General features: G+C 34.5%; 4 protein-coding genes across 5 annotated transcripts in view; 2 read left to right on the forward strand and 2 right to left on the reverse strand.

The window, feature by feature from the left end:
- Nucleotides 1-4308: 4308 nt before the first annotated feature.
- On the forward strand, nucleotides 4309-9817 carry LOC111430627 (potassium channel AKT2/3-like). Its single transcript, XM_023066946.1, has 9 exons — nucleotides 4309-4723; nucleotides 5899-6117; nucleotides 7152-7310; nucleotides 7391-7448; nucleotides 7527-7844; nucleotides 8454-8693; nucleotides 8773-9090; nucleotides 9168-9402; nucleotides 9490-9817. The coding sequence occupies exons 1-9, from the start codon at nucleotides 4482-4484 to the stop codon at nucleotides 9597-9599; spliced, it is 1899 nt and encodes a 632-aa protein (XP_022922714.1). The 5' UTR covers nucleotides 4309-4481; the 3' UTR covers nucleotides 9600-9817.
- A 2229-nt stretch (nucleotides 9818-12046) lies between these two features.
- Nucleotides 12047-13313, forward strand: LOC111430537. The gene is made up of 2 exons (XM_023066801.1): nucleotides 12047-12415; nucleotides 12503-13313. The coding sequence occupies exons 1-2, from the start codon at nucleotides 12047-12049 to the stop codon at nucleotides 13154-13156; spliced, it is 1023 nt and encodes a 340-aa protein (XP_022922569.1). The 3' UTR covers nucleotides 13157-13313.
- A 1436-nt stretch (nucleotides 13314-14749) lies between these two features.
- LOC111430628 (serine hydroxymethyltransferase 7-like) lies at nucleotides 14750-21739 on the reverse strand. 2 transcript variants are annotated; one of them, XR_002708345.1, is made up of 5 exons: nucleotides 20290-21739; nucleotides 19235-19640; nucleotides 17955-18056; nucleotides 17135-17847; nucleotides 14750-15287 (listed from the first exon to the last, which is right to left on the reverse strand). XR_002708345.1 is itself a non-coding variant. In XM_023066947.1 (4 exons), the coding sequence occupies exons 1-4, from the start codon at nucleotides 21322-21324 to the stop codon at nucleotides 17624-17626; spliced, it is 1767 nt and encodes a 588-aa protein (XP_022922715.1). In that variant the 5' UTR covers nucleotides 21325-21739; the 3' UTR covers nucleotides 16967-17623. The 2 variants fall into 2 exon arrangements, 1 of the variants encoding a protein (XP_022922715.1); XM_023066947.1 differs by lacking the exon at nucleotides 14750-15287 and having other exon boundaries at nucleotides 16967-17847.
- Nucleotides 21740-22571: 832 nt separating this feature from the next.
- LOC111430623 (ATP-dependent DNA helicase Q-like 4A) overlaps nucleotides 22572-23694 on the reverse strand; it is a 13873-nt gene continuing 12750 nt past the window's right edge. The window contains exons 25-26 of the mRNA XM_023066941.1: nucleotides 23476-23553; nucleotides 22572-23392 (exon numbers count right to left, since the gene is read on the reverse strand). Coding sequence (XP_022922709.1) covers nucleotides 23011-23392; nucleotides 23476-23553 — 460 coding nt within the window. The 3' untranslated portion in view covers nucleotides 22572-23010. The remainder of the gene's footprint in view (nucleotides 23393-23475; nucleotides 23554-23694) is intronic.

The raw sequence follows: 23694 nt of genomic DNA on the forward strand, positions 1-23694 counted from the left end.
CAATAAATTTAATTTTTAAAAAATCTTAATGCATAAAAGAATTTTAAAAATTTTAGATTAATTTAAAAGTATTTTTGACTTTATTGTAAAGTGATTAAACACACATTATATATATGTATATATATATATATGTATGTATGTATAATTAATAGAATCATTTTAAATATATAAGAATCAAACCCATTTCATATTTAAAATATGTTTAAAAATAAAATATATATAGGGCCAACAAAATAATTCATTATTTGTACCACAAATAATGTTGGAATATATATTAGCATCGGAATATTTGCATCTATTTCAAAAGTCTCCCAAGTACTAAAAAAAAATGTCACCAAGTACTTAGATAAGACAGCATAAGAACGAATATAAAATTAATTAAAATTTGTCACGTGGTTTAAATTTTACATTGAGTAAAGTTTTAAATTTGTCATATTAAAGTAAAAATTATTCTTACAATAAAATATATCAATTTTAACTCACGATAATCTCGATATAAACTAATAACAAATCTATTGATCTAAAAGTATGATTCTGTGTTTAATTTAATCAATTAGGTTTTAAAAGTAATTGATTTTTTAAAATTATATTCGTTTTTAATATTTTAAATTTAAGAGTAGAGGTGTAATCTGTTCATTGGCCCGTTACCCCTTCTCCAATCGACGTTGTATTTCACAATCCAACTTCTTAGAGCCTAACGTTCTTGTTGCCGTTGCTTCACCACCTGATGTCTGGCTCTATTGTCCGTTTTTGTCTATTACATATCATCATGAGCCTCATGATTTTAAAACACGTCTATGGAGGACTCGAATTGGATTAGACGATTTAAATTCCTAACCTCTAATTAAAATTAAATTAACCGTTTAAGTGGACAACAAATAAATTGTTTTTTATTTTTTTAATTAAAAGGGGAATGTTTTTATATTAATTAATCCACCAATTTTTGCTAATGGAGGAGACATTTTAGAAGGTATGGCCACCCAATTTGACCGGCAAAAGCAACGTAGTAGGTGTAAAAAATAAATAAATTTACCGATCAGTCCAGTAAAACAAATCCACGTGTCGGTCGTTATAGTTACTATTTTATACTGTAACTTTCAAAAATTCTTATTCGAATAGAATAAATAGTAATTTTAATTTTAATTTTATACGATAAAAATATTAGTAGATATTTCTGTAAATAAAAAAAACCGTAAATCTTTTTAAATTAATAATTAAAATTTTTAACCCAAGACATAATTATAGATTTTGTGTTAATATTCAAAGTCAAATTGAAATTAAATAAGTTTTTTTTGTCAGTAGGATATATCGATTAATACTATATTGATATATTAACGAATATTTCAATTACGGACCATATTATATTTAGTGGAATTACCAAAATTTGAATTTAATATATATTTTTAAAAGTGTACATAGATTGAATTGGATAAATTTTTTGGACTAACTCGAAATTTTCATGAATAGTGTTCGTAACCTAACTCAACGGGTCATGTTGACCCAACCAGAAAATGTCATCCACGAACCAATTAATTTTTTCGAATTTTAAAAAATTTAACCTAACCCAAAATCGAAAAAGAAAAACCTAAACAAACCCAAGTAGTTCGGATTGATTAGATTCTCAAGTTACACGAACACCCGTGTATATTTGAGAGGCCTACCTAATTTAGTTTTTAATAATTATTCACTCACAACTATGACGCGACAAAATTAATATATAGTTGATTTGATATTTTGGTTCGAAATTTATTTTCTCACGTCTCACGAGTTGTATCACGAGATAATTATGATAGTCGTGATGGAAGGAAGATTCGACGAAATAATTGAAATAATAGTTTAATATTATTATTTTGAGTTGACTGAAAATTAATGTTTAAAACACGTGACATAGCACTACAATAAGGACTAGAACATGCACTATATAGTTTCTCATATAAAATTCAATAACGGAAAGTGCTTGAGTGGATGGCTAGGCCAAGGTAGGTAACTTTGGTGGTGGGAATTGTTTATGTAAATTATTTTTCTTTTTTAAATATATCTTATAAATAATTTCCAAAAACTATATTATATTTTTCTTTTATTTGGAAATGGTCCATTCAATTTTAGTTGTATAAATTAGGTAAGCTCAAATAGATGGAAAAATATGAAATGAGGGAAGATTCAAATATAATTTTCTTGACGTATAATAAATAAATGTGATAATAGTCGGGTATATATATATATATATATATATATATAATTTTTTCCTACCAAAAGTTATATACTGTGAGTAGTTGTTACTCTCTTGCTTGCTTATATAACGTCTCTTTCAAAATCTCTGCTGCCCTAGTTTTCTAAGACCTTCTTTTTAAATCGAGGCTAGAGGCTTGAGTATACGTCGCTTGGTCGTAGGCGACGTAAGAACGAATTGGCTTAGCTCACTTGTAGTTGAAAAGTGAGTGCTGCATAATCGCAAGTCCACTGCCATCAAAAGTGTGATTATGACAAGTAGTATTATATAACTAAAATAGAGTGTGATTAAAATTGTGATTAAAATAGGTGCGATTTTAAAAGAGACATTATATAAGCAAGCAAGAGAGTAACAACAACGGCTCACAGTATATAACTTTTGGCAATGAGAGGTTATATATATATATATATATATATATACATATATATGTGGAACCGGAGTTAAATCACTATAAAAATTTTAAAATTAAATAAAATAGAGTAAGATAAGCAACATTGTAATTTTACAGTGGTTCAATCATCTTGGATCTACTCTACCCTCTAAGCACTTCTTCCGAATTTGAATAAACGTTATTTCCAAGGATAAAAAGTAAAAGTGCTACACTATTTTTTTTCCTATGAGTTTAAGAGCAAACTCAATTATTTATAGGACTCAGGATTAAACCATTACGAGTAACATTAGCTATCTAAAATGTGAACTCACACTTATATTCCTAACATATTATAATAAAAATAGTTATAAAAAAATTAAAAATTAAAAACTTGGAGGGAGCAATCAAAACTTTACTAAAAGTTGGAAAAGCTACTTTAAAAGATATAAAATAAAAGATAGCTTAAATAGATAAGAAAATTATCAAAATAAAAAATTAATTTATTGGACAATAATAGAAAATTAGTGGAAGATAGATAATAATAATAATAATATCTATGTGTGAACGGAAAAGCTTTGAATATTTTAAATAATAATAATAATAACAATAACATATGTGAGAGAGTAACGGAAACGAAACCATTTTCCAATTTCAGTTTTTAAAAAATATAATATTACAATAATATTATTTATAATATATCTAGTTGTAAGTATCGGTTTGGATTTTTAATTTTTTTAATTCTCTGCCACGTCGGACGGTCATGTGCAAATTTTTAATTTAAAATATTATATTATTTACATAATTAATTGTTTTAAACTATCAAAATTTCATTAATAATTTATTTTCCAATCTATATATCACGATCTGATTAATATGCCAACTCAGCCACCATTTTATTTTAACACTTAATAATAAAATTTTAAATTTTATTACCAAAAAAAAATAATAATAATATAAAACTGGTCATGCCGAGTTCAAGTCATAAACAATATTTTAAAATCTTTGAGAGGACCAAAGTCATATGAAGAATATAAAAAGATGTAAAAAAATATTAAATGAAAGAAAAAATAAAATCATGTGACTTTTGATTTAAAAAAGGCGAGATGGAGAGTACCTAGACAAGCCCTGTTATCTTATATTGTGATTTATAATCGAGTTTATTAGGTTATCTCATATTCTGATATGATGTATATTGGACAAGCGGTATACTCGAGAGAAGAAAAACAAACTCTTAATAATTTGTGAGATTAAAAAAAATAGACGAATATGTGATTGTCTCACCGAAGATTTAATGGTTTTTGTCGAAACAGGTGAATTGTTAGGAAGTCGGAAAAATATACCCTATTTTTGGGAAGAGATCAAATTGTATGAGGTTTAATGCTCGAGAACATACGCTGTCCAGCCGTGACGTGCAAACGAATTGACTTAACTCACTTGTTGTTGAAAAGTGAGTGTCGTACAATCGTAAGTCCGTTGCCAAGAAAAGAGCGATGGTGACAAGTGGAGTCTTTCATGTCATCAGATTTAAAAGTTGGAAACCAAAAACGAACAAAAAGAAAATGACAAATTTACCCCTACCCCACTCGAGGATAAAAAAATAATAATAATGAAAAAAAATTGACTAAATTATCTAGAAAGTTTGATTGATTGGAAGCCTCCAAGCCACCCCACTCCATTTATCATCTCAACCTTTGAAATTTCTTACGTCAATGGGTCAAAATCATTCAATTTCATCCTCCCCATAGCTAAGAACCTTCCCCTAATTTCATATAAATCACACGACCATTCTTCACAAAAACACCCAACACGTCTTGAAACCATCGCCAACCCAACCCAACCCAACCCGTTCTCTCCATCCTCCCCCATTTTCCCTCTCTACCTATGCAGATTCACCTCCTCCATCGCCCCGACACCGTCGAGAAAGACGGCGATGAGGACAAGAAGGAAGATCGGAAGCATGGAAGCGACGACGATAACGATAGCGATAGCGATTTGCCATCATCGTTGAGCCTTAGAGAGCTTTCAAAGGTTATACTTCCACCTTTAGGAGTATCGAGCTTTACTGACGATAATAAAGTGAAGCACCATAAATGGATCATCTCTCCCATGAACTCAAAATACAGGTACTCACACACTCTCGTGCTTATTTTTTTATTTTTTATTTTGTTTTGGTTAAAAATTTTCAAAAAACAAAAACCCATTTTTATTTTCTTTTACCTTCCTATTATTCGAATAATCTCTATCAACATGATCATAGTTCAATCACGTATCTCAATTACGACGAAATAGATTCATTAAAAAAAATATTTTTATATTTTTTTCTCGATATTTTCTCTTTTTTTTTTTTAATTTAACAAAGCCAAAAATATTAGAAAAATGAATAATAATAATAAATATATAATTAAAATGTTATTAACTTGGAAAGTCATGAAATTATAATTATTAGTTAATAATGTTTTTAAATTTAAACTATTTTTGCATTTTGATTTTTTTTGGAAATTTTACTGCAAATTATGTATTAATATTAATATTTTATTTTATTTTATTAATAAAATAAATATACTATTTAACTATTGCCGACAAAACAGTAGGTTTTGGGGTACCAAAAAGATTCTTTACCATTTCGAGAAGTTTTTTTTTTCCACAATATTCGATAATTAGCTGTCTCTATTTAATAATAATAATAATAATAATAATAATAAATAAATAAATAAATAAATAATTGTTTCATTCAATGCAAATTTATGGGGTGGAGAATTCTACAAATATAAATAAGTCAATATTTTTTTAAAATTATTTTCATTAATTTTAGATCACCAAATCTTCATATGGATCTTATCTATTCAATAATAATAATAATAATAATAATAATAATAGAAGAGAGAGGAAAATAAAATAAATAAATTTTTATAATAATAAAAGTGAGTAATGGGTGAAAAAAGATTTTACTTTTTTAAAAAGGAAAAGGTATAATTCTCCTTTTCTTTTTCTTTTTATTTATTTATTTATTTTTCTTAAATTTTTAATTTTAATCAATTTAAATATTTTTTTTCTTATGAATAAAATAAATAATTTAAAGAAATTAATTTTTTATAAGAAATAAATAAATAAAAGATATAATTATAGATGCCGTGATACTAAATTATATTCCCGTTGAAAAAAAAACATTTTTATTTTGACTTACCAGCAAATAATAATAATAAATAAAAAACAATACACACGTGTAAATTGTTTAAAAATAATTTTTAGTTATCTCGGATTAAAATTTTGGAGAATTTTACCGCGGGTGAATTTGCAGGTGGTGGCAGTCGTTCATGGTGGTTTTGGTTGCTTACTCGGTGTGGGTTTACCCAATGGAAGTGGCGTTTATGGACGCGATTCCCAAGCGCCGATTGTTAATTGTAGATAATGTTGTCGATCTCTTCTTCGCCATTGACATCTTCTTCACCTTCTTCGTTGCTTACATTGATCATCGGACTCAGCTTCTCGTTCGCGATTCTAAGAAGATAGCTATTAGGTTTGAATTCTACATTCCTTATACTTTCATTTCCCTTTTCTTTGTTCATTATAGGTTTTGAAATGTGGTTTTTAGTACGAATTTTTTGTGGTAGGTATGGAGGAAATCCGTTTTCTGAGGGGTAGATTATGATTAATTTGCTCTGAAATTTGATGTTCTTTCGTTGGGTACTTGGCTGTTATTAGGTATATTTATCAGTTTGTTGCTGTGGTTAATTTTGAGTTCTTGTGCGCAAGGCAAAATGTGTTTGGAGAGTAGTTTTTTCAATGTTCTTGAAGTTGAAGAACATGATGATCAATGCGAATGTGCTGGAAATAGTATTCTGAAATTGTAACTACATTGTTGTGGCTGTGTTAGCTTGTTGATTTTACTTTGTTTTCTTTTGGAAAACCTTGTTTGAAGGATCTTCCGACCTTGCTATGCTTTTTATGATAAGGTTTTACTCTTGGAAGTTCATTCAGTGATAGTTTTAAGCAGTGGTTTCACTTGTCAAATGATGCGATGAAAGTGCTATTGTGAGATCCCACATCTGTGTTGGATCCTGAAGGAGGTGGATTGTGAGATCCTACATCGGTTGGGGAGGAAATGAAGCATTTCTTATAAGGGCGTGGAAACCTCTCCATAGTAGACGTGTTTTAAAACTGTGAGACTGACGGCGATAGGTAGCGGGCCAAAGTGGACAATATCTACTTGTGGTGGCTTCGGGCTGTTACAAATAGTATCAAAGCCAGACACGAGGTGGTGTGCCAGCAAGGACGCTGGCCCCAAAGTCAATTGGAGAAGTGAACGAGTGCCGGCGAGGACACTAGGCCCTAAAGGGAGGTGGATTGTGAGATCCCACATCGGTCGGGGAGGAGAACGAAACATTCTTTATAAGGGTGTGGAAACCTCTCCCTAGCAGACACGTTTTAAAAATCTTGAGGGGAAGCCCGAAAGGGAAAACCTAAAAAAGACAATATCTTCTAGCTGTTGTCACGTATTGTTATGGGATTTTAGCCTAAATCTCTACAACGTACATAAATGGTTTTCCATAGGTACCTGTCGACATGGTTCTTGATGGATTTGGCATCAACAATCCCGTTTGAATCACTGGCCTATCTGTCCACAGGCAAATATGATATTTGTCTCCCTTTTGCCCTCCTAGGATTGCTCAGATTCTGGCGACTGCGACGTGTCAAGCAACTTTTTACAAGGTTTGTTCTCCGTCATCTTATCTTATCGATCACTTATTCCAAATGCTCGAACCTTGTTAACGTTCGATTCCGTTGTCCAGGCTCGAGAAGGACATTCGATTCAGCTACTTTTGGATTCGATGTGCTAGGCTTCTATTTGTAAGTAAAATAAAGAATCTGTTCAAACTGATTGAATCTTCTTGAAAGGTTGGTTAAAAGTTGGTGTTCTGTTTGTAGGTTACTTTGCTCTATGTCCATTGTGCCGCATGCCTCTACTACATGTTGGCTGACCGGTATCCAAATGAAGGAAAGACATGGATTGGAACAGCGTTTCCAAATTTCAGAGAGACTAGCTTTGGAGTGAGATATGTTTCATCCATGTATTGGTCTATCACCACTATGACCACTGTTGGTTATGGTGATCTTCATGCTGTGAACACCATGGAGATGATCTTTATAATCTTCTACATGCTCTTCAATCTCGGGTTAACCGCTTACTTGATCGGTAACATGACAAACCTAGTCGTTGAAGGAACTCGACGCACAATGGAATTCGTAAGTCATTCACATCAGTTCCTTTTTATATTTCTTTCTATATACGATTTCCGTTGTTTTAACTCGACCATTACTGTAACGGCCTAAGCCCACCGCTAGCAGATATTGTCCTCTTTGGGCTTTCCCTCTCAGACTTACCCTCAAGGTTTTTAAAACGTATCTGCCAGGGAGAGATTTCCACACCCTTATAAAGGGTATTTCGTTCTCCTCCCCAATTGATGTGGGATCTCAAAATACACCCCCGCTTCAGAGCCCAGCGTCCTCGCTGGCACTTGTTCCTTTCTCCAATCGATGTGGGATCCCCACCAAATCCACCCTCCTTCAGGGCCCAGCGTTCTTGCTGGCACACCGCCTCGTGTCTACTCCCTTTGGGGAACAACCTCCTCTCTAGCACATCGTCCGGTGTCTGCCTCTGATACCATTTGTAACGGCCCAAACTCACTACTAGCAGATATTGTCCTCTTTGGACTTTCCCTTTCGGGCTTTCCCTCAAGGTTTTTAAAATGCGTCTGCTAGAGAGAGGTTTTCACACCCTTCTAAAAGGTGTTTTGTTCTCTTCCCCAACCGATGTGTGATCTCACAATTACGTGAATTGGTATGCTTTTGCAGAGAAACAGCATCGAACTGGCATCGAATTTTGTTAACCGAAACCGCCTGCCTTCGAAGTTGAAGGAACACATATTAGCGTACATGTGTTTAAGATTCAAAGCCGAGAGCCTAAACCAACAACACCTGATCGAACAGCTTCCGAAGTCGATTTGCCATAGCATCTGTCAGCAATTGTTTATGCCGACCGTGGAGAAACTCTACCTCTTCAAGGGTGTCTCAAAGGAAACACTTGTGATGCTGGTGAGCTTAGCAGTTCTTTAGCTTGGGTTTGGACTACTCACCTATGAACTTTAGCTAACTATGCCATAAAATGTGACAGGTAGCCGAGATGAAAGCCGAGTATATACCGCCTAAAGAGGACGTGATAGTACATAACGAAAGCCCGGAAGAAGTTTATATCATCGTGTCCGGGGAAATCGAAATTATCGACTGTGAGACGGAGGTGGAACGGATTGTCGGGACATTACACTGTGGCAGTATGTTTGGGGAAGTAGGAGCACTTTGTTGCAAAAACCACAGCTTTACATACAGAACCAAAACTCTTTCACAGCTCTTGAAGCTCAAAACAAGTGTGCTACAAGAAGCTATGCATATCAAACAAGAAGACAGTACAGTCATCGTCAAGAACTTCCTTCAGGTTCGTATACGAATTTTCGAGTATAAGTCCCCCGAAAATGGAACAATTTCCAAACCAAATCTGTTAAACTATTGTAGGAAAGGGAGCTGAGCCACAAAATCACCATAGAAGGTTCGCCCGAAAAAGAGACGACGCCGACTTTGATCGAAGAAAAGGATCAAAGTTTCAACTGGAAACACTCCATTGAGTTAGATTTTAGTAGAGTTAACATATACAAAGGCCATCCAGTAGCCAGAAAACAGGCTTCTTGTGATGATCCTGGAAAGCTCATCAGATTGCCACATTCAATGGAGGAGCTCAAACGAGTTGCAGGTAACATTCTAATGGAAACTTCATTCTTTTCAGCGAGTTCGAGATCGATTGATATGTTCTTGACTCCGGTTTTGGGAATCTTAACAGGTGAAAAGTTTGGATTTGATGCAACAAATGCTGTTTTGACAAATGAAGAAGGCTCTGAAATTGATTCCATTGATGTGATAAGGGATAATGATAAGCTTTTTTTCTCATAGCTGCAGATTATAAAACTCTGAAATCTGAGGCTATGAACATACACATAGGTATTAGATGATCAAGGGAGGCTTTTCCCATAAAAATTAAGAAAAAGGGGAAAATTTGCTAAGCAAAGCTCTGCCTTGATCAATTATTTTGTATTGTTTTCTTCATTTTTTCTTAATAAAATTGGTTGAAAGGAAAAGGCCTATATGTCCATCTGCTTCGTTTAAGCTTTTTTGCTCGACCGGTGTGGAGCGAGAAATCGGATCATCAACTTAGAGATAGTACTTGATATTTCATCTATTGTGTTATGTTCGTTCATCCATCAGGTTCAGGGTTTCTTTTCCGAACTTAGTTATTTGGATTATAAATTTGATGCATCATTTCAAGTATCAATGAACGGAATCATAAAATGTTTGAATTGAGTTGGTTGAGTATAGTCTAACAATTAAGTTGGAGTTTTATTCTCTCCTTATACACAGTAAACTTTTTGATGAATCGATCTTAGACCCAACTATGAACTATATTCAATAAAATGAACCGGTTGAATTTCATGTGTCAAGTAGCATCCAAATGACACGTTCAATTGTCTAGATATGTTAATAAGACAATAATTTAACGATACATCAAGAATCAAGTGTATATTTAGCCTCTTATATATACATAGAATAAAAGAAAAAGGTTCATAGAGAACGGACCCGAAGGAAGAGAAAATAAATAAACTAATTTAAACATAGCTCAACTAGTTAAGATATATACTCATCTAAACGAACATAACCGAACGAAAAAAGAAAATAAATAAACCAATTTAAACCAATTTAAACATAGTTCAACTGATCGAGGTCAAGAAAATAAATAAACCAATTTAAACCAATTTAAACATAGTTCAGCTGATCGAGGTCGAAGAGAATATTATGCATAGCATAGACATTGGGCCTCATGCTATGAGAATCTCAAATTCAAACCCTAAAAACAGAATGTTGGGCCTATTTATCAAAATTAATATTAAATTTCTAACTTCCAACAAAATCTATTTTCCACCTCATTCTTTTAATTTCTCCCATTTTTAAAAATTATTCTCTAAAAATATATAATAATAATAATAATAAAAAAAGCATTGAGTCAAAGTAGTCAAACTTTTACGGCTCAAGAACATAATCCAACATATATATATATATATATATATATATATATAAAGAATAAATTAAAAAAATTAAAAATTTCTTGAAAAATAAAAAAAATTAAAACTTTTTCAGGCAATGATTCTATCAATCCATTTGGATTTCAAGTTTAGATTACTTTGAAGGGAATCCATCAATAGTAATCTTTATTTATTTGTTTAATTAATTAATTAAAAAAAAAACAAAAAAAAACCAAACCAAATTCTTCATTCCAATAATTCAATGTTTATCTTCTAAACCCTAATATGCTCTTGGTCTACAACATTTTGATTTCAATTTTGTTTGATCCCTAGATTCCAAAACCCCCAATTTTTTTTTTATTTTTAGATTTTAATAATTTAGGAGTAAATGATATTATAGAAAAAATATGACCTTGTTCGTGTGTTATACTAAGTTCGAGATAGGCAAATTGTTGAGTAATCAGTGTCGATATTCACTTGAGCTATACTTATATCAGCAACATGACGAGTCAAGTTTGATTTCAAAAGTTAAGTCAGGTCCCTGATTTTTTAACTTCTAACCAGTAGGTCCTCGTCTATTCAAACTGACCTACGTCTATTCAAACTTTTAAGAAATTCACTGACTAGGTCAATGGCCTGATCTATTAGACAAACAAACCATTGAAAGTGTAAAAATCTATGACATACCCATTAAAGCTCAGAGGCGTATTAGACACAAAATTGAAAAATTTAGAGGAACTGGGGTCGGTCCTCCATGCATCCAATCAGAGGTGAGCGTGTTCTTGGACCATCGTAGAAATATAGATAGGATTGTAGCTTCACTCCTCTCCTTCACCTTTACAGCAGAGCACGCCCAACTTCGGAAAACTGGAAAACTAAAACCTTACCTTTACAAATGGTGCTCTATCCTGACTTCGCTCCTTCCTTTCGTCAACGCGGTTATACGTTCATAAGTTCCGAGACGAAAGTAAACAAAACCGATACTTACAACCCATAAATTAATGGTTTGGTGTAACAAGTTTGCAAAGATAGCAACCATTTTTGGCATCCATTGTGATTTGGCAATACAAATTCAATGACTCTCTCTCTCTCTCTCTTTCTCTCTCTCTCTTAAAAGCATTGTTTTTGTAACAGCAGAGCCCAATCATCTCCTCCACTGAATAGGAAACACACATGATTGCACCCAACAAACCAATCCTTTCATATTATTCTTCCCTCCTCTGTTCTGAAACAGAGTCACCTATTTATCTTCCCTTCTTCATCTCTCCCCCTCCATCACATATAAAGCTCTCCACTTTTCACACATTTACCCACTTCTCTCAAATGGGTACCTCCTCTTCTACAGCCACCTCCCTCCATGGCTTTTATCAGTTCATCTCCCATGAGCTCGACGACCTCGACGCCGCGTTCGTCTCTTCCGACCTCATGTCCCTTCACTTTCTTCAAAAAGTCCTCTCTTTTCTTAGAACTCTCCACTCTCAGCTCATCCAACTTGGCCAACGCCTCCACCTTCCTGTTGGTGGTAAGTGGCTTGATGAGTATATGGATGAAAGCTCCCGCATATGGGAAGCTTGCCAAGTCCTCAAATCTGGAATCTCAAGCTTGGAGCTTTTTCATGAGGAGGCTTTGGCTATAACTTCTTCTTTGCAGGATCCTCATTTTCTTCGTGTAAACGCTCGGGCTTCTCAAAGGGTTTGTTTCTGTTTTGCTCTGTTTTGATATACTCTGTTTTGCTCTGTTTTGATATACTCTGTTTTGCTCTGTTTTGGGGTTTTGCAGATTCTTCGTTCAATTACTGATTTCGAGAGGAATATTTTTGGGTTAGAAGAGGAAAATAGAAGCTTGATGTATACAAGAATTCATCCATTATCACTGTTCTGTTTCAACAGCGGAGGCAGCGGCGGCACGTCAACCGGAATTGGATTGACGTCGAAATTGAATGCTTTCAATGGATTCAGAGGGGTTCTTCATGCAGTGAAGAGCATCAGCTCATTACTTCTAATGATTCTTCTGTGTGCTCTTGTGTATTGTTGGCCAGAATCAAGCTTCCATGAAAGTAGTGAGATTGAGAATGAAGAAGATCACCATTTAAGGACCATGTTCAGCTCGAGCTTCATAGCATCAATGGCGAGATTGAGACAGAGAGTTGCAAATGAAATAGACAGAGTAGATGGGCAGTCAGTGGGGATCTTGCTGTTTGAATTCAGGGAAGCAAAGGCAGCCATGGAAGGTCTGAAAGTGGATCTGGAGAGGGGTATGGAGGAAGAAGAAGAAGAAGGAGTTGAAATTGAGGAGAAAGTTGAGAGATTGAATGGTTGGTTTGGGACATTGAGAAATGGAGTGGACGCCATTGTTGGGCAGCTTGATGACTTCCTTGATGAGATTGTTGAGGGAAGACAGAAGCTTTTGGATATGTGTACTAATAACAGGTAGAGAGGGGGAAAAGGAGGATCTGGGTATGCTTCAAAATGCAAAATTTGGGAAGAAATAGTGAAGATTTTTGGAAGATAAGAGATGTTGTGTAATTTTTACTTAGTGTTTTTTTCATTTTTGATTTGGAATCACATTGTTTATAGAAAGGTTGTGATGATGTTGCAGCCTATGATAGCTTAAAAGGAAGAAAATTCAGGAGGAGAGAGAGAGAGAGGCATTGATTCTGAAATTGCTTTGAAGAAAAGCAGCAAGAGAGAGAGAGAGAGAGAGAGAGAGAGAGAGAGAGAGAGAGAGAGAGAGAGAGAGAGGATTTTGGCCGTGAAGAAAAGAAAGATTCTTGTGGCATTTTATAAGCATTCCACAAAGCCACACTAATATTATTCCAAACAAATCCAAAGGTCAATTGTACTCAATACATAAACAATTTTGTACTCTAATAATAAGTATCAATGTGATTTGATTTTTTTTTTATTTTTTTGATCTTTTTCGTAGAGTTTAATGGATTAAGATATATGTTCTCGACCAAAACGGATAGCGTTGTAGGTCAAAAGAATCTAGCTCAACTGATTAAGATGGGTTCTTAGCCAAAAAATTGGTGTTGTAGGTCAAAAAGTTTGAATCTAGCTCGATTGGTTATAGGATATACATTCTAATTCAACTAGTCTAAGGTTTGAATCTTCCACTTCATAACTTACGGTAAGAGAACCTATATTTCCCTTTCATGTGCGTGTTTTTTTTTTTTTTTTGATGGGTCAGGGAGCAGGTGTCTTTGATATACGATATCCGAGACTGTTTCTCCCTTTCACGTGTGTTTTTTTTCTTGATGATATCGTTTTCTAAGATAGGACAAGTCAGGGACAGATGTTTTTGATATACGATAGGTAAGAGATATCCAATGTACAAAATGAGATTTGAAGTTACATTTTTTTACATCTCCCTCGTCTTCTTCCTCCCAAGCTGGACTCTCATATGTTTAGGGTCCGATTGGATCAACCAAGAATAATTTACAAAACAAGGAGTTAGACAAGAGCGACGAGATCGATATATAAGAATCTATTAAAAGATATTTGTCGGTTAGATCAACCAATATCACTACTAATCAAAGTACAAAAGAGACGAGTTATTGTTTTTTTTTTCTTCTTTTGCACGAAACAGGGGCTACTAAAGTATAAAGGTTTCTGTGAACTATCTGTTCATTATTTATAATTTTGAAACCAAGAATAGCTTTAAGTTATTCTGATACAAAAGCTCAACAAATTTTGAAAACATCTAAACAGTTTGTTTTTAAAAAAGATTAAAAGGAACAGCCACACAATCTTCTCTGTGAGTAGACAAGATCTTGTCCTCATTTTAATCAACCTAAACTACTTGTATTTTTCCTTTTTTTGCCAAGTTACTAAAACAACATCCCTAAATCTTGGCTTTTGTCTACAAAATACTTTAAAACAATTGTAATAAAGCTACCTTTCGAGCCAGAAATTTGAGTGAAAATCGAGACTTGAAACAGGTGTAGTACTAACACTGAACAACGTGATAATATTCAAGTCCTAAATTTCGTGTAATATTCTTATAGATTTCTAATCTAATGTAATTCTAAAATGTTTATGAACAAAATTTATGGGTACTTTTGTAATTTAGTGTTAAAGAACGACCCGAACGACCAACGGGTAACAACAAAAACGTAACTTTTTTAAGGAAGGGTTAATAAATTATGTTTTTAACCCAAATAAATTATGAATGCAAAGAGGAAGAAAATAATGATAATGATAATGATGATGAAACTCCCTACCCACAAGGCTCTTTGATGTGGAAAATAGGCAAAGACAATGACATTTGTCACTTAAAAAAACAACATTTAGGGTTCCTTTTCATGGCCCTCTAAATCTCTCCAATCACCTATTCATCCTCCCATGAAGAAAAGGCATCATTCTATGACCTCCCTACACTCTTCTCTAAAGCTAAAGTAAGTCAAAGTTTTAGATGTAATTTTCATATGATATAATAACTTTACCATAAAAAAAATTCTAATAAAAGAATTTCGAATTTTTCAATAATACTGATAAAATACCTTTCTCCAGTCCAACAAGTAGGAGAATACTGTTGAACTATGCTTACTTTGGCGACAAAGTACCTAAAATAACATAGAGTTTCATTATGATTAAAGTATATTACACATCTAGTCAACTAATATTAACACAAAAGATTCATTCAATAGGAACATATGCATAAACATATGTTAAAGATTTGGTCCCGAGTTCATATATTTGGAACTCAATGAATTGATGAGAACAGGGGGAAACAGGGCAATGCAATTGAGTGGGCAAACCAAATATATGTGATGTTTGTACCATTAGATTGTGCAAAGATTTTTCTGTTTTTATGTTTACTTTTTAAATAATGAACTTTGGTAGAGATTCTTTTCCTTTGTAGTTGGGATAGTAAATGACTAATCATTGCTATCGAGAATTAATGATGGGAAAATGGACAACTTGATAAGACTCCTAGAGAGAGAGGGGGGAGAGAGAAGCCATGGACTTAGCTTTTTCCATCCTTAATACAATTTTCTAGGAAAATATTCTCAAGGAAACTTTGGTCATGATTCCTGCTCCATCAAGTATGGTCATATAATGATATAAAATGATAAAGGGAGAACTGAATTTTAGACGTTCTGGTGAAAAGGGTTTGTCATTTTCATCGTGCAGTAAACAATGATGCCTATGTTCTAAAACTTTTGGATCGGCATCTACTCTCTCCCTCCCTAGTTCCGGTTGAGGATTGTTGAGAGGGAATCTCACGTTGACTAATTTAGGAAATGATCATGAGTTATAAGTGAGGAATACATCTCCATTGGTACAAGGCCTTTTGAGAAAGTCCAAAGTTATGAGCGCATATGCTCAAAGTGGACGATATCATACCATTGTGGAAAGTCGTAATTCCTAACCGTTCCTACTCTCTTTTAGTTAAAACCTAGGGAAGGAGCTAGAAAAAGACCCTAATGGATAATAGATCTCGATGAAAAAGACCCTAATGGATGGTACAAGATCTTGGATTCACCATTCTCATCAACTCTTTTCCCCCTCATTTGGCCCTAAGCTTGCCCAATAAGAAGAACAAGATGACTGTAGTCCAAAAACTGTGGCATTGTGCAGAAAACATAAGGCATGAAGAAGAAATAGTGGAAGCAGAGCCATGGCCCCTGTGCCTATATTTGAAAGAGGACTGTGGGGAACTGAAGGTCAAAAGTTAAAAAAAAGAAAAAAGCACATACAAGGTTCTCCTCCTCCATCCAACTTTAGATTTTTGGTAGTGGAGGTGATTTCCAAGTCTATTTCCAAGCAACTATTACCCAACAGTTTCTGCATCTTAAGCTCATATAAATGTACTCCTATTGCCCAGCTGATTCTTATGTTTTCATGTCACATCCCCATTTTTTTTTTTGCCCCCCACGACATCCAGACAGTCTATAACAGAACTTCAGAATCAACATGGGAAAAAGCAACTACAGTTATGTTTCCTTCTGAACATGTAAAAGTAAAAGACCAGCACACAGAACTTTCACTAGCACAGAAAATGGAAAAAGGCTGTACAGTTTTTGTCCTATCAATATAGGCCCCACAATACAGAAAATTGGATGGAGTGATTGTGGCTCATGATGATCACAGTTTGGTTGGGAACAAAACAAACTCTAATGTACTAACTCAAATGCAAATATCAGAACTCATCAGTTTATCTATGGTAACTACGTCAACTTCTGCAATTTCGAAAAGATGATCATGCATCAAAATGGTAATAATTACGAAAAGGAAAATGTAGAAGTGCAAGAACCATAGCAGCAATTTCTATTAACAATCATGGATGAATGAAATTGACTAGAACTTTGGAGAAGTTAACTATATTGATGAATGGACACTTATATAACATTATAATGAATGAACTTGACATAATTTGTATGAGGGAGGAAATGTAGCAAGAACTTACACAATGGAACTCTGATCAAAGGAAATTGACCAGCATTGTGCGTACTTCCTACCACATCATCCCACATCAAGCTGGCAAAATGATTCCTCAGCCGTCGCCATAAACAATCAGGTCCAAAACATTCTTCCCGGTCTCTGATAGAGTACTATATTTTTTTAAATTATATTCCCTCGTAGCCACCAATTTCTTCAGTTGATTGGATCCCAGAAATGACACCACCAAAAAACTGCTCATGACGCCTCCATCTATTGTACACATTCGGCCTTGTAGAAGAAAAGATCGGCATTACTAAATTCTATTCTGATGATTGCAAAGGCCCTTCTCAAAACAATAAGATGATAAGTAAATGCAGGCATCTATAAACAGCAACCCCAAGAGAGGGAGAAGCTTCAAGATTTTATATGGAAGGCATGATGAGCAGCGGATCTTTTTTTTTTTTTAAGAGACAACAAATGGTGACCCATTTCAAAATGCAAATCCAACTACCATTCAAGTTTCAAGGCCAGGCATTGCAAATTTAGCTGAAAAACTTGCAACACGGTATCCGAGCTCAACAACTTCATTATTACTTTGAAGGCCCCTAAGAAAAGCTTTCGGCAACTTCCCATTCTCGCGCTGAACAACAATTGCAATTTGAGCGGCTATATGAAGAAATTCTACAATTACTTCAAAATCAGATTCCAGACAGCCTCTTGATGTCATAGCTGGGGTGCCTGCAGAGATAACAGACAGACAGCTAATTTATTAGAATAATCAATGCATACTGAGCTTTTCAATCTTAGGATATCCCCAAAAGATGAAATATAAGAGGGAAACTCACCGATCCTTACTCCTCCAGGAGTAATAATTCCATTATCACCAAATATTGTAATTTTGTTGAGAGTAATATGGCACATCTCACAAACTTGCTCAAAATTTTTACCTACAATTAGCATGGCATCAAAAAGATTACACAACGTATAATGAATGGAGAATAATAGAGTAAGCAGCCACATATACCATCAAAGCTAGAACTTAGAAGAAACAGACGTATAAGAATATGGAATACAAAAAAAAAAAAAAAAAAAAACAAGTTAAGTTGAAATAGATTAAAATCGTTCAGAATCTATCTTCATTTGTTTTGCATCGTATAATACAAATAAAGAAGCCAGAGAAATGGATCTTCCAGCAGGATACTAAATAGCGCACTATGATATTAAAATTCTTTTATCAATGAAACAATGTCCTCTATCCAGTTGAAAAGTCAGAAAAGCTATTTCATGACGTCAAAATTATACTTATGATCTCAGTATTAGGCTCAATACAGGAGGATGTGTCCTAAGAAGACAAGACTTGTCTTCTAAGTAGGGGAGCAATGCCTCAATTTATGGGCAAAATCGACACTGAACCACTAATATAATCTTTGAAAAAATGAAAAAATGAAAAACTGCATCCGACCACACATTATGTAGTAACCATGCCAACTAAATTGACTTGATTTGCGGTTAGGTCGGTTCAATTAGGCAATTTTTCGTTTATCTTAATTTTCTTTCAAGGGAAAGAAATTATAAAATGAAGGAAATAGGAAACGCTTAATCAGTCGACTCGGTTGATGGTCGGCACACAACATCCCAAACCACTGCTGACTGATTAAGCTTGATTTTACTTGCACCCTAATGCTAAGACTTGCCTTGCCTTAAAATAGCATGCCTTATTCATCTTTTCATCACTTCTGACACGTCTTTTTTTTATGACCGACTGATTAAGAATTATCTTGAAAAATTCTCTCATTTCTTGCCAACCAAATTCTTTGATTTCTAACACCTTACTAATTAATTAAGATAACTATTTAAGCGTACTCAACTACAGTATCCTGCTTTGAATGAATGGTTATACAGTTGATACAAAACAAATCTATTTATTCCAAATTATGTAACTCATGTAATATAATAATATACCATTTCCTCTAATCACAACCCACAGTGCATAACATAATCTACCCTCACTGTGCATGAGCAATGTTTTAGTGCGCCTCTTTCCTCTAGAAAAAAAAAAGCTAATTGTGCACCTAAAATGTATCATGTTCACATCAATCTGCAAAATTTGGATAAAAATTATTACCTGTCAATCCCAAGGACCTTAGATCCCAGAGTACCATGTGATTATCTGTGCCACCAGTTACAAGCTTGTAGTTCTTTCGGAGTAGAGCAGAAGCTAAGGCTTGAGCATTTTTTTTCACCTGCTGCATGTATGCTTTGTACTCCAGAGTAGCCACTTGTTTTAGAGCCACAGCAAGCGCAGCAATATGGTTATTGTGTGGTCCACCTTGTAAGGATGGAAAAACAGCGAAGTTGATTTTCTCCTCAAAGTCATATTGGTTAGCTTCATTTCCCTGATACAGAAGCATTGCTCTCCTCCTTGGCTTACTACCCTTCCTATAGAAAATTATACCTCCCCTTGGACCTCGAAGGCTCTTATGAGTAGTGGAAGTCACAACATCACAGTACCCAAAAGGGCTGACACATTCCTGTAATAAAATTCAAATCCAAATAAATCAAAACATAAACAGAGTAGGGATAATTCTTTGTCTAAAATTACAGGATTACACATGAAGTAGTAGTGATGGACTGGACCAAACAATGCAAGTGAAAAAATAATTACAGATGGAAAAGAAACCCACTGAAAATTGCATAAACACGATGTTGATCGAACTGTATAATACAATCCAGTAGAAAGAAAAAATATGTTACAAGAAGAACAATACCATAATTCATAAGCTTAAAGATTCAAAAGCAGTCCAGAGTGTTTCTCAAAGGTTTCAATTCTCATAAAATCAATGGGGTCAAGACATCTTGGCCCAACACACTGCTTAACTAAGGTAAAGACCTAAAATCAGTGTCTACCGAGATCCCTTGGTCAGTTACATTTTACTATCACAAAGAAATTCCATACAACCACCCTTTGACGCCGTTTCTGAGTGTCAGGTAAAACAATTCAAAAATCATAATTATGTTAACGACCAACTAAATTGCAACCCAAGAGAATGAGGACATGATAGCAATTAGAACATATGAAAAGAAAACCAAAAACTTTGATGAGCCGAGAAACCAAAAAATTAATACACAGGCATTCAAGCAAGGGCGGTAGCATCGCTAATGGTGAAGAAAAATTCAAACCTTAGCAGCAACAAGGCCACTGATTTGAGCCATATCACACATCAGAACTGCTCCACACTTATCTGCAATCTGCCTAAACCTTCCATAATCCAATTCACGAGGATACGAGCTCCCCCCACAAATAAGTATTTTTGGGCGAAAGTCAAGCGCCCTCTCCTCAAGCTTATCATAATCGATATACCCAGTTTGCGGATTAACCTTATATGGAAAACTCTCGAAGAAAATTGAGGCCCCAGAAACTTTTCTTCCATTCGGGGTGCAGTAGCCATGACTAGTGTTACCACCCGAAGGAGTATCCAACCCCATGATTCGATCACCCGGGAGTAGCAGACCAGTGTAGACAGCAAAGTTCGCGGATGTGCATGAATAAGGTTGCACGTTAACTCCCCAACTATCAGAATCAAGACCAAACGCTGCCAATGCGCGCTCACGACATAGCGTTTCAATCTCATCTATATATTGATTTCCACAGTAGTACCTCGCACCGGGCATACCTTCGGAGTACTTATTAGTCAAGTGGCTTCCAAGTGCTTCCATTACAGCACGACACACATAATTCTCAGAAGCAATCAATTCAATGCCCTTGATTTGCCTCTGTTTCTCCTTCTCCATAATTCCAAATAGGTTAGGGTCCGTGGCTCGAAGGGTCTGGTTACCCCACGAACGTACAGCACTTCTTCGTGTCTCTAAATCACGTTCACACGAATTTCTCTTTGAAGAACTCGACGAGAGCGAAGATTCACTATCTCTTCGGCGCTTCAAGCACATAGAATGGCCCAGAATACGAAACTCTTCTACATCCCTGTCGTCGTAGACATCGTCTTCTCTCTCCGCATCTCCAACCTCGTCTCTGTGACTCTCCGTCAGCGGTTCCATCAACTGAAGAGGGATTGGGGGGGACGAAAACGTGGGTTCCTGTCGAGAAGATTCGAGATGAAGCAGAATGGAATCATCAGCAATCTGAACGCGGTGCGGTGGCGAAGCATGCGATGAGATTCCAAGAGAAAGATTGGAATGGGAATTAGACAAATCCATTAACTACGAACAAAGCCACAAATATCAAAGTCTTAAGCCTATCAAACGAATTCCAGTCCCCAGAAGATTACACCTCCTGTAAACAAACACAATCAAAGATAGAAAAATTTAGCAAAGCCAAACCCCAACAGAAGCTCCGAATCAGGAACAATAGCAAGAACAACAAGAACAGCGGCAGGGGCAGGGGCGATTGAGGTCGGTAGAACGGCCAAGCTTGAATGATTGTGGCATTGAACTCAACGAAACTTCCATGGAAAAGCCAGAAACAGCGAAAACCCTAAAACTGTGAGATTTCCCTACAGAATGGAGGTCCTGAGAGAGAGATAGGAGAAGGAAGAAGAAGAGGAGGAGGAGGAGAAGGCGATCGTCGGATTGCCGATGACAGGTTGTTTCTTATTACGGCGGTGGAGAACGAACCTGGACATAATAATATATTAATAATAATGTGAAAATTTTGATAGTAATTTTTTATATTTAATTTTCAACCAATCAATTTGATTTTAAAAATTTAAAATAATTATGGATTCATAATCTAAAAACCCTTTTTTTTTTTAAATCTTTGATAATATCAAATTCATTCTTTCAATTTTTTTTATATTTTTTATGCTCTATATAATATTTTATTCATTTCAACAAATCAATTTAAATTTTTAAATAATCATGTGAAAAAGAAGCTTGATATTTAAAATGATAAAAACAAAGAAAGTGTTATTTTAAAACATAGAAAAAGTAAAAAAGAAATAATAATAATAATAATATAATAAAACAAAAAAACAAAAAAAAGATACGACGAAAAACTTCATACTATTGGATCACGTGGTTGAACTGACATTATTGATTTTTCTACGTGTTAAATGATTTATCATCATACTCATTCGTATCACGACATTAATGTTTCTTTTCTCTCAATTTTCCGACTACAATTTTCAGAACTAATTAATTTTCAAATGTAAGATATTAATAAAAATGAGTAAAGGATGGAACTAACAATTATATGCTTAATTTTTAAAAAACAAATATGTTTGGTTTTTGAAAATTGACAATGAAATCAAATATTTTATTGAAAAAATAAAATCCATCCTAAAAATATAAGAAAATAAGCAGTATTTTAAAAATAAATAAATAAAAACTAAATAATTATCCATCAAAATAATTCAAAATTTGACGATAATATAAAACAATTGCATGCCACAAAGAGCTCCTACATTGAAGCATATTATAACAAGAACAACTCAAAACCTGTTCAATAAATTACAAGACATGGTGGATTGATTCTCTGCAAATCATATTTACATCCTTGAGATCAATGTAAGAAAAGTGGATAAAGATAGGAATTTATAAGTCAAATATAAAATATCACTTTAGCCTCAATCACCTGAGAAGTGATTGCAAAATCTTGGGGACATTTGTTGAGGCCCTATTGAACATTTACGGTCTTTTAAAGGGCTTGAGTCTCGACTCCTTGAACGACCAAAGTTTTGAATGACTGATCTAGCAAAATAGTTCGAAAGGTTTCCATTGTGATTTCTCACCGCCAGTTCCAAATTTGAAATACCATTTGTATAAGTCAAAGCCCTCCTCGTCCCCTCCAAGACGGTCGCGCGTTTAGTTATATACAATTCAAAATATCGTGAGCAATGATAAAGTTTTCATCTGAAAGCATATAGGTACCAACCAGAATTTCTGCTATGACCATGAAGGTAACACTCTTCCATCATCACGATGATCCTGGTTTTCCATCGCCTCCAAGTCACGAACTTCATAGTAACTGTCATCAAAATCCAGTTCACTGTCAACAAATTGATCCGTATGTACTGGGTTCAAAGAATTATGAATCTTGGGAACTTTGTTCTGAGTTTTTGTTGCCCTCTTCTTTGATCTATCAAAGCTTTTGGTGGCATTGTCGTCCTCAAAATATTCATCTGCATCTTTATATTCATCTCTTCGTCTCTTTACAGAATCGTTACTGTCATTACTGTTGCTTCCATTTTTCTCTGTCCCATAGAATTCCTTGATGGTAGATTCTATGGTTTCCAGAATACGGTCTCCATACTTGCTTACCTTAGCCCTAAATCAAGGAGATTCTTTTGTCAAATGTTTTGCATTACAGAGTAAATTAAAGTTCTGTAGACATGAAGGCTGAAAACTTACTTTCCAATGCCGTTGATATCAAGTAATTCTTCTTTTGATCTGGGAACTCTTCGGCTTATTTGCTGCAATGTGGCATTTCTGGGTCGAGGGAAGAAATGTAATCAATTAATCAGCACAGGTCACAAAGAAATTGGGACATAAACAATCTAAAAGGCAAAAAAAAAAAAAAAAAAAAAAAAAAAAAAAAAAAAAAAAAAAAAAAAAAAAAAAAAAAAAAAA

Source organism: Cucurbita moschata, unplaced genomic scaffold (assembly GCF_002738365.1).
Source record: "Cucurbita moschata cultivar Rifu unplaced genomic scaffold, Cmos_1.0 Cmo_Scf00034, whole genome shotgun sequence".
Taxonomy (NCBI): domain Eukaryota; kingdom Viridiplantae; phylum Streptophyta; class Magnoliopsida; order Cucurbitales; family Cucurbitaceae; genus Cucurbita; species Cucurbita moschata.

Excerpts from the sequence above, each read along its gene's own strand:
- LOC111430627 (XM_023066946.1), top strand. The coding sequence starts at position 4,482 with ATGCAGATTCACCTCCTCCATCGCCCCGACACCGTCGAGAAAGACGGC. Across the intron at positions 7,449-7,526 it reads GATGTGCTAGGCTTCTATTT|GTTACTTTGCTCTATGTCCA; the intron begins GTAAGTAAAATA and ends TTCTGTTTGTAG. Across the intron at positions 9,403-9,489 it reads GGAGCTCAAACGAGTTGCAG|GTGAAAAGTTTGGATTTGAT; the intron begins GTAACATTCTAA and ends GAATCTTAACAG.
- LOC111430537 (XM_023066801.1), top strand. The coding sequence starts at position 12,047 with ATGGGTACCTCCTCTTCTACAGCCACCTCCCTCCATGGCTTTTATCAG. Across the intron at positions 12,416-12,502 it reads ACGCTCGGGCTTCTCAAAGG|ATTCTTCGTTCAATTACTGA; the intron begins GTTTGTTTCTGT and ends GGGGTTTTGCAG.
- LOC111430628 (XM_023066947.1), bottom strand. The coding sequence starts at position 21,324 with ATGGATTTGTCTAATTCCCATTCCAATCTTTCTCTTGGAATCTCATCG. Across the intron at positions 19,641-20,289 it reads GTGGCCTTGTTGCTGCTAAG|GAATGTGTCAGCCCTTTTGG; the intron begins GTTTGAATTTTT and ends ATTTTATTACAG. Across the intron at positions 18,057-19,234 it reads AAGGTCCTTGGGATTGACAG|GTAAAAATTTTGAGCAAGTT; the intron begins GTAATAATTTTT and ends TGCTAATTGTAG.